Source organism: Mobula hypostoma, chromosome 3 (genome assembly GCF_963921235.1).
Source record: "Mobula hypostoma chromosome 3, sMobHyp1.1, whole genome shotgun sequence".
In the NCBI taxonomy this organism is placed as follows: domain Eukaryota; kingdom Metazoa; phylum Chordata; class Chondrichthyes; order Myliobatiformes; family Myliobatidae; genus Mobula; species Mobula hypostoma.
The window spans coordinates 189,709,850-189,727,188 of NC_086099.1; the positions used below are offsets into that span (position 1 = coordinate 189,709,850).

Consider the following 17,339-nt stretch of genomic DNA (forward strand, 5'->3'; position numbering starts at 1 on the left):
AGATGCTCACCCACTGAGAGATCTGTGACCTGACCCGGTTTTCAGAATGGCAGGCGGTGACTAGTGGAGTACCGCAAGGCTCAGTGCTGGGACCCCAGTTGTTTACAATATATATTAATGACTTGGATGAGGGAATTGAATGCAGCATCTCCAAGTTTGCGGATGACACGAAGCTGGGTGGCAGTGTTAGCTGTGAGGAGGATGCTAAGAGGATGCAGGGTGACTTGGATAGGTTGGGTGAGTGGGCAAATTCATGGCAGATGCAATTTAATGTGGATAAATGTGAAGTTATCCACTTTGGCGGCAAAAATAGGAAAACAGATTATTATCTGAATGGTGGCCAATTAGGAAAAGGGGAGGTCCAACGAGACCTGGGTGTCATTATACACCAGTCATTGAAAGTGGGCATGCAGGTACAGCAGGCGGTGAAAAAGGCGAATGGTATGCTGGCATTTATAGCGAGAGGATTCGAGTACAGGAGCAGGGAGGTACTACTGCAGTTGTACAAGGCCTTGGTGAGACCACACCTGGAGTATTGTGTGCAGTTTTGGTCCCCTAATCTGAGGAAAGACATCCTTGCCATAGAGGGAGTACAAAGAAGGTTCACCAGATTGATTCCTGGGATGGCAGGACTTTCATATGAAGAAAGACTGGATGAACTGGGCTTGTACTCGTTGGAATTTAGAAGATTGAGGGGGGATCTGATTGAAACGTATAAAATCCTAAAGGGATTGGACAGGCTAGATGCAGGAAGATTGTTCCCGATGTTGGGGAAGTCCAGAACGAGGGGCCACAGTTTGAGGATAGAGGGGAAGCCTTTTAGGACCGAGATTAGGAAAAACTTCTTCACACAGAGAGTGGTGAATCTGTGGAATTCTCTGCCACAGGAAACAGTTGAGGCCAGTTCATTGGCTACATTTAAGAGGGAGTTAGATATGACCCTTGTGGCTACGGGGGTCAGGGGGTATGGAGGGAAGGCTGGGGTGGGGTTCTGAGTTGAATGATCAGCCATGATCATAATAAATGGCGGTGCAGGCTCGAAGGGCCGAATGGCCTACTCCTGCACCTATTTTCTATGTTTCTATATTACCTAGTACTAGATCTAGTATGGCATTCCCCCAGTCGGCCTGTCCACATACTGTGATAGGAATCCATCCTGGACACACTTAACAAACTCTGCCCCATCTAAGCCCTTGGAACTAATCAGGTGCCAATCAATATTAGGGAAGTTAAAGTCACCCATTATAACAACCCTGTTATTTTTGCACCTTTCCAAAATCTGCCTTCCAATCTGCTCCTCTGTATCTCTGCTGCTACCAGGGGGCCTATAGAATACCCCCAACAGAGTAACTGCTCCCTTCCTGTTCCTGACTTCCACCCATATTGACTCAAAAGAGGATCCTGCTACATTACCCACCCTTTCTGTAGCTGTAATAGTATCCCTGACCAGTAATGCCACCCCTCCTCCCCTTTTTCCCCCCTCTGTATCCCTTTTAAAGCACTGAAATCCAGGAATATTGAGAATCCATTCCTGCCCTGGTGCCAGCCAAGTCTCTGTAATCGCCACTACATCATAATTCTATGTATGTATCCAAGCTCTCAGTTCATCACCTTTGTTCCTGATGCTTCTTGCATTGAGGTACACACACGTCAGCCCTTCTACCTTACTGTCTTTACACCGTTTATTCTGCTTCTCTTTCCTCAAAGCCTCTCTGTATGTTAGATCTGGCTTTACTCCATGCACTTCTCTCACTGCTCTATCGCTCTGGGCCCCATCCCCCTTGCAAATTAGTTTAAACCCTCCCGAACCATGCTAGCAAACCTACCTGCAAGGATATTGGTCCCCCTCGAGTTCAGGTGCAACCCATCCAATCTGTACAGGTCCCACCTTCCCCAGAAGAGATCCCAATGATCTAAGAATCTAAAACCCTGCTCCCGGCACCAACTCCTCAGCCACGCATTCAACTGCCATCTCCTCCAATTCTTACCATCACTGTCAAGTAGCACTGGCAGCAATCCTGAGAACGCCACCCTTGAGGTCCTGTTCTTCAGCCTTCTGCCTAGTTCCCAAAGCTCACACGTCAGGACCTCATCCCTCTTCTTGCCTACGTCGTTGGTACCAACATGTATCATGACTTCTGGTTGCTTTCCCTCTTGTACCAGGATGTCGTGCACCCGGTCAGAGACATCCCGGACCCTGGCACCCGGGAGGCAACAAACCATGTGGGTGTCCTTCTCACGTCCACAAAATATCCTGTCTGCTCCCCTGACTATAGAGTCTTCAATGACGACAGCTCTCCTCTTCTCCGTCCCACCCTTCTGCACCACAGAGTCAGACTCAGTGCTGGAGGCCCTGCCACCATGGCTCACACCTGGTCGGTCGTCCCCGCCAACAGTATCTAAGACGGTAAACTTATTATTCAGGGGAATAGCTACAGGGGTGCTCTGCACTACCTGTCTGCTCACCTTCACTTTCCCCCCTCTGACTGTCACCCAACGACCTGCTTCCGGCAGCCTAGGTGTGACTCCCTCCCTGTAGCTCTCATCTATGACTGCCTCATTCTCCCTTATGGGTCGAAGGTCATCCAGCTGCTGCTCCAGATTCCTTACACGGTCTTCCAGATCGCCCAGCTGTATGCACTTCTGGCAGATGTGACTCTGTGGGAGAGGGGAGTTCCCCCAAGACTGCCACATCTCACATGAGGGGCCCATCACCATCTCAGGAGACATTGTAAAAACTAACTGTGAGCTGGCTTGTCCTCCGCCTCTTCTCGTCGAAGCCTCTCGAGTCAAAGCCTCAAAGCTCCACTCTTTCACCGGCCCACTCACGCACTCAATTTTGATCATATTTGCCTGAAAGAATGGATGCTCTGGAAGATGACAACCACGCATTATGATCAACATCCTTAAAACTATTTGGAGAATTCTGCTTTTTACATTCTGAATCATTCTGCTCACAGTTCACAGAGACTTCAAAAGAAACATGTTATTAAGAGTGTATTTTTATAGTTGTGAACATTGATTTCAGGAAGGGATGCAGTGCACATGCTTCTGGCTATATCAACAGTGTCGTTGTTGAATGGGCTGAGAGTTTCAAGTTCCTAGGAGTGCACTTTACCAACAGCCAGTCCTGGTCCAATCAGGTTGATGTCACGGACAAGAAATCTTACCAATACGTTTACTTCCTCTGGAGGCAAAAGAAATTCAATACATTCCTTTGATTCATACCAAATTTTATTCAAGCACCTTAGAAGGCATTCTGCCTCAATGCATAACAGCTTGGTTTGGCAATTGCTGGGCACGTGACCGCAAGAAACTGCAGAGAGTTTTGGACAAGCTTAGTATATCACAGGAACCAGCATCCCCTCTATTGATTCTGTGCATTTAGGAATCAATGGCAGAGGGGGAATAAGCTGTTCCTGAATTGCTGAGTGTGTGCCTTCAGGCTTGTGTACCTCCTTCCTGATGGTAACAATGAGAAGAGACCACGTCCTGGGTGATGGGGCCCTTAATAATGGACGGTGCATTTCTAAGGCACTGCTCCTTGGATACTATGGATGCCCGTACCCAAGAAGAATCTGACTAATTTTCCAACATTCTTTTGGTTTGGGAAATGTATGGATGTTGTGAAACACATTGTAAACCTGAATGAAGGCAGAAATACTATATTTATATTCAGACCATGCAGCATTCGCAAACCATATGTCAGAAAGAGTAAAGTCTCAAGAGATACCAAAACTTTCTGGGAAAATGGCACAATTGATATTGAGTCATAATTGTTATCCTGATTGCTTTTGGCTGAAAAATAGCTTATAATACAGTGATCATTACAAAGGAAGTGACATGTGTGCGACCAAAATTTTACCTTCAGTTATTTTATGGAAAAAAATATAATGTCTTTGTTAAGATTTCTACTGTTATACTGTACGAATTTCATTTTAGCAGTTTCTGTGAAAGCAGAGTGTCCTCCTGGTGGAATGTTTTGGTTTCGACTAAAGATAAGGATCCATGTTGCTCAACTTAGGAATGCTGTGTCAGCCAATCAGGATGGTGAGGTCAGGAGAAGGCTCTAGAGAGAGCTGGACAGAGAGAGATTTGTCATGGACAGTGGTCGAGTTCATGGTCTTTTGACAGGAGAGGACGGCTAGAGGATTCAATTTGAAGGGGAGACCCTAATGCAAGGAGTGATTTGCGAAGTGAAGGAATCCATGAAGTGAAGTTCTGCTTGTGATTGGTGATGAGAATTCAGCACTGTGAGTGATGACCATTGCAATACGACTTGAACTCCAATGCTTGTTCACCCCTTTAGACTGGTATAATTGTAATAGGCTGTTTTATTTTTATCCCTTTACTTTTCATTCTATTAACTGTTTGATAAATCTGAAGCTGGTAAATATACTTTTTTAAATAATTTTATACGGTGTGAGATCCGTTATTTCTTGTTGATTGATTATTGTGTATAGGCAGTATGTACACAACATTTGCTGAAGTCGAGGTTCCTTTAATCAGGATTCCCAATGCTCCCGATTGTTGAACCTCAAATCATACTGTACCTAGATGTATATTTTTTATGAAAGGTGGCTTTTTCACCGCTGAGTCACGTGGATGTTAGCAGAGATTGCATACCAGCCTTGATGCAAGGGTTACACACAGTTTTCCCTATTACTTCTGAGAAACTGCTGACACAGGCTTTCCCAGAAGCAATAAGGAAAACCCCGTAGCTGCACTTATAGATTAGATTTTGAGGACACGTGGCCCTCTTTTATTGTCATTTAGTAATGCATGCATTAAGAAATGATACCACAGAAAACACATGACAAACCAAGACTGAAAAACTGACAAAAACCACATAATTATAACATATAGTTACAACAGTGCAAAGCAATACCGTAATTTGATAAGAACAGATCATGGGCACGGTAAAGTCTCAAAGTCTCTCAAAAGTCCCATCATCTCACGCAGACAGTAAACCTCCAGCACCGCAAACTTGCCGATGCAGCATCCCAGAAGCATCTGACCACAGTCCGACTCCGAGTCCGTCCGAAAACTCCGAGCCTCCGACCAGCTCTCTGACACCAAAGCACCGAGCACCATCTCTGCCGAGCGCTTCGACCCCAGTCCCAGCAACAGGCAATAGGCAAGACCAAGGATTTGGGGCCATCCCTCCGGAGAGTCTCGATCGCACAGTGGCAGTGGCAGCGAAGTAGGCATTTCAGAAGTTTTTCCAGATGTTCCTCTGTGCTTCTTCACGTCTGTCTCTATCAAATCAGGATTGTGCACGGCATCCTATTTCACAGATACGATATCATTCGGAACGGCCGCACGCACTGCGTCGCGCCGCCATCTTCTCCTCCCTCCTCTTATAGACCTTCATTATGGAATTCAGAAAGCAAGGAATTTTAAACCTTAAGAGAATACATAATTGAAATCAATTATACGCAATTATCAGTTATAAATTTGTGTTGCTCATTTGCTTTTCCTAAATTAATTCATGAAATATATTTAGAAACAAAATTGTGCCAAATTTTCTTCACATTACAAGCCAAAGTGTCCGCATTCACATCTTAGTAAACGTAGGTTTTTGTAGATTCTCTATTTAGCAGGATGAGGTAGGAAACAATTTTCCTGATTTTCCTGTGGCTGGGCAGTTAAAATTAGTCTTCTCCCTTGATCTTTACTGTCTGGGCATTCCAGAAAATATGTGAGCAACTCATAAGCACAATGTCATGCAGACTCCTGTGAAACAATGGAGGTAGCACTGCATATTGTTACCAAAGAAATATTCGTGATAGTCATGCTATAGCACTGTTATGTTATTCTATGGCATATTAAAGATACAGGGGCAGCTGTCTCAATATCAGAAGTTTTAGGGAGCATATTAAAATTTCAATAGAGCTCTTTTTTGATGCAACTGAAATACTGACAAGTGGCACTTCTTTGAAATAAGAGATCGGAAAAGCCAGTTCCACTATTGGCATCTCAGTCAAAATAATTAGTGGAAAACTGACAAACCAATAATAAAACACATATTGCAGAGGAAAAATCAGGAAAATGTTGTACAGTCATCCTCCATGTTCATCAGATGCAAATGGCTTTATTGCACCAGCGATCAGTGATCCGCATTTAATTCCTCCCTCTGTCTATAAGGAGTTTGTACGTTCTCCTGTAACTGTGTGAGTTTCCTCCAGGTGCTCCAGGTTCCTCTCCCATTCCAAATGCAAATGGATTAGGATTAGTACATTGTGGCCACGTTATGTGAAGAAAACTGAGTGGTGGCTATTGATATTGAACAGGTGACTTCTTAGACACCTGCTTCACTGAGATGGTTTGTATGAGCGGCAGTTGGACCTTTATGCCCTGTTCTCTCCCCGTGCTCGCGGTGTGGCCTTCTATATATTGACAAGACCCGACACAGGCTAGGAGACCGTTTCGCTGAATACCTACGCTCTGTCCACTAAAGAAAGCAGGATCTTCCAGTGCCCACACATTTTAATTCCACCTCCCATTCCCATTCTAATATGTCAATCCATGGCCTCCTCTACTGTCAAGATGGAGCCACGCTCAGGTTGGAGGAACAACACCTTATATTCCGTCTGGGTAGCCTCCAACCTGATGGAATGAACATTGACTTCTCTAACATTTGTTAATGCCCCTCCTCCCCTTCTTACCCCATCCCTTATTTATTTATTTTTATTCCCCCTTGTTTTTCTCTGTCTTTTTTTTTCTCTTTTTCTTTTTTTTCTCTCTGTCCCTCTCACAATCACTACTTGCCTGCTCTCCATTTTCCTCTGGGCTCCCCTCCCCCTTTCTTCTCCCTAGGCCTCCCGTCCCATGATCCTCCCCCTTCTCCAGCTCTGTATCCCTTTCGCCAATCAACTCTCCAGCTCTTGGCTTCATCCCTCCCCCTCATCTTCTCCTATCATTTCGGATCTCCTCCTCCCCCTCCCACTTTCAAATCTCTTACTATCTCTTCTTTCAGTTAGTCCAAAATGTTGACTGTACTTCTTCCTATAGATGCTGCCTGGCCTGCTGTGTTCCAACAGCATCTTGTGTGTATTACTCTACACTTTCTCATTTATCTACATGGCATTCTTTCGATAACCTTTACTTCATTCTTCATTGTTAATTTTTCACCTCATACAAACTCAATGCTCTGTGTAATGATTTGATCTGTATAAACCATATGCAAGACAAGCTTTTCACTGTATCTTGGTGCATGATACAATAATAAATCAATAAACCATTTATTTCTGTGGGAATTGAGTTATGCAGCTAAGTCAACTTGAGGTCAGTGAGATGCAGCAGAGTTAAGGACTGAGAAGACAATGGTAGACACAGCCACAGCAATTGGCAGCACGGTAGCCTAGTGGTTAGCACAATGTTTTACAGTACCTGAGACCTGGGTTCAATTCCCGTTGCTGCCTTTAGGGTGTTTCTATGTTCTCCCCATGACCACTCGGTTTCCTGCGGGTGCTTAGTTTCCTCCCACAGTTCAAAGACATACTGGTTGGTAGATTAACCGGTCATTGTAAATTGCCCCATGATCAGTCTAGAATTAAAGTGGGGGATTGCTGGGTGGCAGGGCTCGAAAGTCTGGAAGGGCCTACTCCATGCTGTATCTTATTAAATAAACAAAATAAGTTACTGTAGGGATCAGGTTTGAGGACAAGAAATATCCTTCAGTTTTGGAATTTTCACTTTTTTTTGCCTCTGCAAAATTAGATCAGGGATATAAATTTACAACAGCCTTGTAAACATTCAGTCTCAGGGGCCAATCCAGAGCATCCATCGTAAAGGAACCCCACCAACCAGACCATGATCTCTTCTCACTGCTACCATCAGGAGGAAGGTACAGGAGCCTCAGGACCCACATCACAAGGTTCAGGAAAAGACACAACCAACAGATTCTTGAACCAAACGGGATAATTTCACTCAGCCTCACTCACCCCATCACTTAACTTCACACAACATCTTTTTTCGATATTTATTGCTTATTTGTTATTATTATTGTTGCATTTTTATTTTTTCTCAGCTCAAGATGGTAAATTGTAAGGTACAGACATAGCCAAGCACACTCATTTCTCAATTACTAGAAACTTCCGGACCATTCTAGTGGTGTTTAGTATTGTGGCTTTCTGAAGATTTATATAAATATTACTGAGTAGGCCTATTTGTTTAATGCTATTATGTAGTGACTTTGGGATGACACCAGCTGTAGATATTGTGTACTCTGTTCATGTTCCATAGTCTTTCAATTTCTTTTTTAAATCAGTATATTTTTTGGTGCTTTTCACTTACTAATTTCTGCATATCATGTGCGTTTGGAATAGTTATATCTGTTCGGTAGTTTGTTCTTATTTGTTTAGCCTATAATGTTATATCCTGATGATTATTATGGATAGTGCTATCAGAAGAAGAAGAAGAAGAACAACAACAACAACAACAACCCTTAACTCGGCAATGGAGTTATTGGGGCACTGTCTTTTTTGACGGTGTTTCCGTAGCAAGCCATTCTTGTTTTTACAAGGCCGAGTTGCTAGCTCAACACTCAACCCAACTTGGATTCGAACTCGGGAACCTTCGCTCCAGAGTTTGGTACTGATATTATTGCGCCACCAAGCGGGACCTGTAATAATGGATCGGTCATCAATTGTCTTGAACTTGTTGGTCTTTTATTCTGCATTTTTGATCATTTTTTTTTGTGGAAACCACCTGGTCCTGTATTGACACAAGGAAGAGATTTCCAGCACTGAGTCGAGCGTTTGACACTTCCTTGTTGACATCTGTTCTGCTTGGGTCGTGGAGGATGTCTTCCATGGAGGGTCATGCTCTTCCAATGGTTAACATTTTTCTTCTATAGTGATAATTTCTTCATTTTTCTGGGTTGTGCTTTCATAGAAACATAGAAAATAGGTGCAGGAGTAGGCCATTCGGCCCTTTGAGCCTGCACTGCCATTCGTATGATCATGGCTGATCATTCAACTCAGAACCCCGTACCAGCCTTCCCTCCATACCTCCTGATCCCTTTAGCTACAAGGGCCATATCTAACTCCCTCGTAAATATAGCCAATGAACTGGCCTCAACTGTTTCCTGTGGTACAGAATCCCACAGATTCACCACTCTCTGTGTGAAGAAGTTTTTCCTCATCCCGGTCCTAAAAGGCTTCCCCTTTATCCTCAAACTGTGACCCCTCGTTCTGGACTTCCCCAACATTGGGAACAATCTTCCTGCATCTAGCCTGTCCAATCCCTTTAGGATTTTATACGTTTCAATAAGATCCCCCCTCAATCTTCTAAATTCCAATCAGTATAAGCCTAGTCGATCCAGTCCTTCATCGTATGAAAGTCCTGCCATCCCAGGAATCAATCTGATGAACCTTCTTTGTACTCCCTCTATGGCAAGAATGTCTTTCCTCAGATTAGGGGACCAAAACTGCACATAATACTCCAGGTGTGGTCTCACCAAGGCCTTGTATAACTGCAGTAGTACCTCCCTGCTCCTGTACTCGAGTCCTCTTGCTATGAATGCCAGCATACCATTCGCCTTTTTCACTGCCTCCTGTACCTGCATACCCACTTTCAATGATTGGTGTACAATGACACCCAGGTCTCGTTGCATCTCCCCTTTTCCTAATCGGCCACCATTCAGATAATAATCTGTTTTCCTGTTTTTGCCACCAAAGTGGATAACCTCACATTTATCCACATTAAATTGCATCTGCCATGAATTTGCCCACTCACCTAACCTATCCAAGTCACCCCGCATCCTCTTAGCATCCTACTCACAGCTAACATTGCCGCCCAGCTTCGTGTCATCCGCAAACTTGGAGATGCTGTATTTAATTCCCTTCTCTAAGTAATTAATATATATCGTAAACAACTGGGGTCCCAGCACTGAGCCTTGCTGTACCCCACTAGTCACCACCTGCCATTCTGAAAAGGTCCCGTTTATTCCCACTCTTTGCTTCCTGTCTGCCAACCAATTCTCTATCCACATCAATACCATAGCCCCAATACAGTGTACTTTAAGTTTGTACACTAATCTCCTGTGTGGGACCTTGTCAAAAGCCTTTTGAAAATCTAAATATACCACATCCACTGGTTCTCCCCTATCCACTCTACTAGTTCCATACTCAAAAAATTCTATGAGATTCGTCAAACATGATTTTCCTTTCACAAATCCATGCTGACTTTGTCCGATGATTTCACCGCTTTCTAAATGTGCTGTTATCACATCTTTGATAACTGACTCTAGCATTTTCCCCACCACCGATGTTAGGCTAACCAGTCTATAATTCCCCGGTTTCTCTCTCCCTCCTTTTTTAAAAAGCAGGGTTACATTAGCCACCCTCCAATCCTCAGGAACTAGTCCAGAATCTAAAGAGTTTTGAAAAATTATAACTAATGCATCCACTATTTCTTGGGCACTCTGGCATGCAGACCATCTGGCCCTGGGGATTTATTTGCCTTTAATCCCTTCAATTTACCTAACACCACTTCCCTCAGTTCCTCCATCTCACTAGACCCTCTGTCCCCTATTATTTCTGGAAGATTATTTATGTCCTCCCTAGTGAAGACAGAACCAAAGTAGTTATTCAATTGGTCTGCCATGTCCTTCTTCCCCATGATCAATTCACCTGTTTCTGGCTGTAAGGAACCTACATTTGTCTTAACCAATCTTTTCCTTTTCACGTATCTATAAAATCTTTTACAGTCAGTTTTTATGTTCCCTGCCAGTTTTCTCTCATAATCTTTTTTCCCCTTCCTAATTAAGCCCTTTGTCCTCCTCTGCTGGACTCTGAATTTCTCCCAGTCTCCCAGTCCTCAGGTGAGCCGCTTTTCTGGCTAATTTGTATGTTTCTTCTTTGGAATTGAGACTATCCCTAATTTCCCTTGTCAGCCATTGGTGCACTACCTTCCCTGGTTTATTCTTTTGCCAAACTGGGATGAACAATTGTTGTAATTCATCCATGCGATCTTTAAATGCTTGCCATTGCATATCCACCGTCAATCCTTTAAGCATCATTTGCCAGTCTATCTTAGCTAATTCACGTCTCATACCTTCAAAGTTACCCTTCTTTAAGTTCAGTACCTCTGTTTCTGAATTAAATATGTCACTCTCCATCTTAATGAAGAATTCCACCATATTATGGTCACTCTTACCCAATGGGCCTCTCACGACAAGATTGCTAATTAACCCTTCATCATTGCTCAATACCCAGTCTAGAATGGCCTGCTCTCTAGTTGGTTCCTCGACATGTTGGTTCAGAAAACCATCCCGCATACATTCCAAGAAATCCTTTTCCTCAGCACCCTTACCAATTTGGTTTTTCCAATCTATATGTAGATTGAAGTCACACATTATAACTGCTGTTCCCTTATTGCATGCATTTCTAATTTCCTGTTTAATGCCATCCCCAACCTCACTACTACTGTTAGGTGGCCTTTAACACAACTCCCACCAGCGTTTTCTGCCCCTTAGTGTTATGCAGCTCTACCCATATCGATTCCACATCCTCCTGGCTAATGTCCTTCCTTTCTATTGCGTTATTCTCCTCTCTAACCAGCAATGTTACCCCACCTCCTTTTCTTTCATGTCTAATCGCTCCTGAATATTGAATATCACTGAATGTTGAGCTCCCATCCTTGGTCACCCTGGAGCCATGTCTCTGTGATCCCAACTATATCATATTCCTTAATAACAATCTGCACTTTTAATTCATCCACCTTGTTACGAGTGCTCCTTGCATTGACACACAAAGCCTTCAGGCGCTCTTTTACAACTCTCTTAGCCCTTATACATTTATGTTGAAAAGTGGCTCTTTTTGATTTTTGCCCTGGATTTGCCGGCCTGCTGCTTTTACTTTTCACCTTACTACTATTTGCTTCTACCCTCATTTTACACCCCTCTGTCTCTCTACACTTGTTCCCATCCCCCTGTTGTGAACGAACCTCCTCTCTCCTAGTCTCTTTACTTTGATTCCCACCCCCCAACCATTCTAGTTTAAAGTTAACTAAGTAGCCCTTGCAAGTTTCCCTCCAGGATATTGGTCCCCCTAGGATTCAAGAGTAACCCATCCTTTTTGAACAGGTCATACCTGCGCCAAAAAAGGTCCCAATGATCCAAACACTTGAATCCCTGCCCGCTGCTCCAATCCCTCAGCCACGCACTTATCCTGCACCTCATTGCATTCCTACTCTCACTGAAGCGTGCACAGGCAGTAATCCCGAGATTACTACCTTTGCAGTGCTTTTTCTCAACTTCCTTCCTAACTCCCTATATTCTCCTTTCAGGACCTCTCCCCTTTTCCTACCTATGTCATTGGTACCTATATGTACCACGACCTCTGGCTCCTCTCCCTCCCACTTCGGGATGTCTTGGACGCGATCAGAAATATCCCGGACCCTGGCACCAGGGAGGCAAACTACCATCCGGGTCTCCGGACTGCATCCACAGAATCGCCTATCTGACCCCCTTACTATCGAGTCCGCCTGCCTGTAACTCCTCTCTATCAACTCCTCACTCTCCCTGACAAGACGAAGGTCATCGAGCTGCAGCTCCAGTTCCCTAACGCGGTCTTTTAGGAGCTGCATCTTGGCGCACCTGGCGCAGATGTGGGCGTCCGTGAGGCCTGGTGACTCCAGGACCTCCCACATCCGGCACTGAGAACAACAAGCTGCCCTTACACTCATACTTACCCTCTCCTCAAACAACAACAAAAAATGAATACCAAACCCTCTTCGCCTTGCCCGTTTCCGCCTAAGCCCATTGAGCCGAAGCCCTTAAGCCTTCACTCTGCTCCCGGCTCACTCTGCAGCCCGCAAACTATGCTGCCTGCTGTATAAGGCTGTGTTCCTTTTAAATCTTCTGCGCTTCATTTAAGTTTAGTGGTGTTACTTTCTTATCAGAATTGCACAGGCTCACGTGGAATGCTGAATCCAGTTTTCATTGATGAAAATATATCCTTAGACATTTTATCTGCTTGTTGGGTAACTCTTTTATGCCAGTTATTCTACTTCCTCCTGCTGTCCTAGGTACTGTTAACCTAGTGTGTTTTACACATTGATTATTTGTCCATCTTGTGTGTGATTTTTCATTGATTCCATTGTTTTCCTTAGTATTTACTGTGAATGCCTGCAAGAATATAAAACTCTGGTTTGTATTTGATGATATATATGTACTTTGATAATAAATTTACTTTGAACTTTGAACAGTAGTGGGTCTATGCTGCCATGTCAGAGGTGCAAAACTTTTCATGAATGCTCAAGATAATTATCTTCTTATGTTCAGCTGACTTTAAATAATCCTTTCGAAAAATATCAGGGAGATTTCCTGGTTTCCTAAATGAAACATCCTTTGTCCATCACCAAATCTTGTTTTGCATGAACAGCTTACAAGTAAAAATAATTCATTCATCCTGAGTAGGAGAAGTCAGACTCAAATAAATATTTTTGGGCTACGCAAACAAGGAGAGAGATAAGCAGCAGCTTTTATCAAACAGATGATAATGACTGACGCTGATAATGGAAATTGTACCAGCTATCCGTAGTTGCTGCTGTTCCCATAGTGACCTGAACTCACTGTTACAGCCCTGATTCCACACATCTCAGCCTGAGCAGCCTCTGTAGAAATACTCACTTCTACTAACCTGTGTCAGTTATTTCCAGATCAGGCTTTCCACAAGTCCCTTATTTTAAGAAATTACCGGTTTTTTTCAATGGGAAATCTACTATCCTCTGTATTATTATTATTATTATTTCTCCCATAAGGTTTCTGACCTTGTGCAAAATCAAGTCTCGAGCAAAGAAAAAAACCTAATTAGGTTATTGCAGTCAACAGAGAGAATTGAGGCTTTCAATTAAGTACAAAACAAGCTGAGAGTCTTCAGTCATAATTCTCCCAGCAGGGACCATGGAACAGCTCACATACTTACGACAATGCAGAGGAGGTCATTCAGTCCATTCAGTCCATTGCCTCCCAACAATGTAATCCCATCAATATAATTCCGCCCTTTGATAGCTTTGAAAAATATTTCCTGTACAACTCAGTGTTTACCTACTGTTTATAGAGGTAATTTGCAGTTGCCAACTAACTTAATAACTTGCTTTTGGGAAAGGGTGGAGTAAACTGATAAATATACTGTGTGAGTGTGTGATAGTTAAATTAATAAGTATGCAAAAAAGAAGTAAACGAAGTAGTGAAGTGGTGTTCAAGGATTCGATGTCCATTCAGATATCGGATGGCAAAGGGGAAGATGCTGTTCCTGAATCACTGAGAGTGTGGACATTTAAAGAATTATGGTCTAATCAGGGACAGTCAGCATGGCTATGTGAAGGGCATATCGTATCTAGCAAGCCTGATAGAGTTCTTTGAGGAGGTGACCAGGCATATAGATGAGGGTAGTACAGTGGATGTGATCTATATGGATTTTAGTAAGGCATTTGACAAGGTTCCACACGGTAGGCTTATTCAGAAAGTCAGAAGGCATGGGATCCAGGGAGGTTTGGCCAGGTGGATTCAGAATTGGCTTGCCTGCAGAAGGCAGAGGGTGGTGGTGGAGGGAGTACATTCAGATTGGAGGATTGTGACTAGTGGTGTCCCACAAGGATCTGTTCTGGGACCTCTACTTTTCGTGATTTTTATTAACGACCTGGATGTGGGGATAGAAGGGTGGGTTGGCAAGTTTGCAGACGACACAAAGGTTGGTGGTGTTGTAGATAGTATGGAGGATTGTCAAAGATTGTAGAGAGACATTGATAGGATGCAGAAGTGGGCTGAGAAGTGGCAGATGGAGTTCAACCCAGAGAAGAGTGAGCTGGTACACTTTGGAAGGATAAACTCCAAGGCAGAGTACAAAATAAATGGCAGGATACTTGGTAGTGTGGAGGAGCAGAGGGATCTGGGGCTACATGTCCACAGATCCCTGAAAGTTGCCTCACAGGTAGATAGGGTAGTTAAGAAAATTTATGGGGTATTAGCTTTCATAAGTCGAGGGATAGATTTTAAGAGTTGCGATGTAACGATGCAGCTCTATAAAACTTTGGTTAGGCCACAATTGGAGTACAGTGTCCAGTTCTGGTCGCCTCACTATAGGAAGGATGTGGAAGCATTGGAAAGGGTACAGAGGAAATTTACCAGATGCTACCTGGTTTAGAGTGTATGGATTATGATCAGAGATTAAGGGAGCTAGGACTTTACTCTTTAGAGAGAAGGAGGATGAGAGGAGACATGATAGAGATGTACAAGATAATAAGAGGAATAGATAGAGTGGATAGCCAGTGCCTCTTCCCCAGGGCACAACTGGTCAATACAAGAGGACATGGCTTTAAGGTAAGGGGTGGGAAGTTCAAAGGGCATATTGGAGGAAGGTATTTTACTCAGAGTGGTTGGTGCGTGGAATACACTGCCTGAGTCAGTGGTGGAGGCAGATACACTCATGAAGTTTAAGAGACTATTAGACAGGTATATGGAGGAATTTAAGGTGGCGGGGTTATATGGGAGGCAGGGTTTGAGGTTCGGCACAACATTGTGGGCTGAAGGGCCTGTACTGTGCTGTACTATTCTATGTTCTATGTGTCTTCAGGCTTCTGTACTTCCTCCCTGATGGTAGCAATGAGAAGAGGGCATGTCCTGGGTGATGGGGGTCCTTAATGATTGTTGCCGCCTTTTTGAGGCACCATTCCTTGAAAATGTCCTGCATACTATGGAGGATAGTGCCCTTGATAGAGCTGACTAAGTTTACATCTCTCTGAAGCTTACTTTGATCCATACATTTCAGGAACAACTCTGGATCCCTGGAGCACCACTGCAATAGAACAAAATCAGAAGTGAAACTGTCTCCAGGAAGTCTGTGTTTGAATATGTCTCATTGCAGTCACTGATGGCGTAATTCTAATAGCCCTGTAAATGAATAAACATGCGCAGTGATCTCTGGACTGTTTCTTCTTCCTGATTTTGAACACAGCATTTTGAAGAGATAAAGGTTTTGGAGTTTTGTTGAATTTTCATCATGTCCTGTTATAAGACAAACTGTGTTGAGAAGGTCCTCAGGACAGCTTTTGAGAAGCTCGGGAAGATTGTTGGCACAAATCCCTGGTGGTTCTTCACAATTCCTCTACTTATTTCTGCAGGACTGGGCGCAGGTTTTTATTTTTTACCAGTACGTGAAGCTAATGATTTGGAAGAGCAATTTACACCTATCAGTGGGCCAGCAAAGTCTGAGAGAGAGTTTATTAAGGAACATTTTCCAACCAATGATTCTGAATTGTTCTTTGAACAGAGGCTTTACACAGACGGAACATTTGCTTCCTTTATTGCTGTATCAAAAGGTAACAACATCCTTACAACAGATGCATTTAAAAAGATTGTATCACTTGATGAAAAGGTGAAACAGCTTAATATTTCTGACAATAGCCATGCCATATGGAACTATACTTCTCTCTGTGTACGGAGATTAGACTCTTGCATTTCAAATGTAATTTTGAAGTTGATAGAGCGCAATCCTACTTTGGTAGAGAGCATCAATTTTACTTATCCAAGAACAGGGAAAGAATTTATTGGTTCAACTGTTGGAGGTGTAAAATTGATACCAGAAAGCAATATTATAGAAACAGCAAAAGCAATTCAAATTGACTATTATTTACAAGAAGATAGAGAAGAAATGAAAGAGAGAAGTTTGCTGTGGCTCAAAAATTTCCTTTCCGCCTTTCCAAAGGAACTGATGAACCTGCCGGAAATTGAGGTTAGTCTTTATTGTTCACATCTTTGTAAGTGATGGATGAATGGAAATGTGCCACTTATGAGAAACTGTTGCAGTAGATGTTTGCAGCTTATACTGAACTTTGATCATGAACAAAGCATCTTCTTTCACTCGTACCAGCTCATATCTGAACCTGATTACAAAAAGGAAATCTCTCTTTCTGTGACCTGGCTATTTTTTTGGGTTTTTAGTAATCTGCCAAATTTATCATGAATGAGCAGGTGAACACCAACAATAATTCACAGATCACTGAGTTCTTTGCCAATCCTGAAATTTTCACTTTCTTTCTAAGAGCAGAAATAATTGTCGAAATAGGCAGGATATTGGATAATTGTGCCTTTCTGTTGCCCTATATTGAAAAACTGTTTGGAGTTAGATGTTCTTCACTTTGAGGAAAGTGGAAACATAGTAATATGCCACACATCCTCTTGAGTTCCATCTGTATTCAATTCTTTCAACTTCCAACAGCTTGGGATTCTGCAGTGTTTTTAACTCAGTGAAATGTCCAAAAGAACTTCATACCGTCACCAAAGTGAAAAAAAATAACATAAACTACAGAAAGAGATAGCAGGGCGGGAA

At 43.1% G+C, this 17,339-nt stretch overlaps 1 protein-coding gene across 1 annotated transcript in view; it reads left to right on the forward strand.

The window, feature by feature from the left end:
- The first annotated feature begins 15,960 nt into the window (after window positions 1-15,960).
- LOC134344456 (patched domain-containing protein 3-like) overlaps window positions 15,961-17,339 on the forward strand; it is a 38,977-nt gene continuing 37,598 nt past the window's right edge. Inside the window, exon 1 of the mRNA XM_063044275.1 lies at window positions 15,961-16,742. Within this exon, the coding sequence (XP_062900345.1) occupies window positions 16,011-16,742 (732 nt within the window). The 5' untranslated portion in view covers window positions 15,961-16,010. The remainder of the gene's footprint in view (window positions 16,743-17,339) is intronic.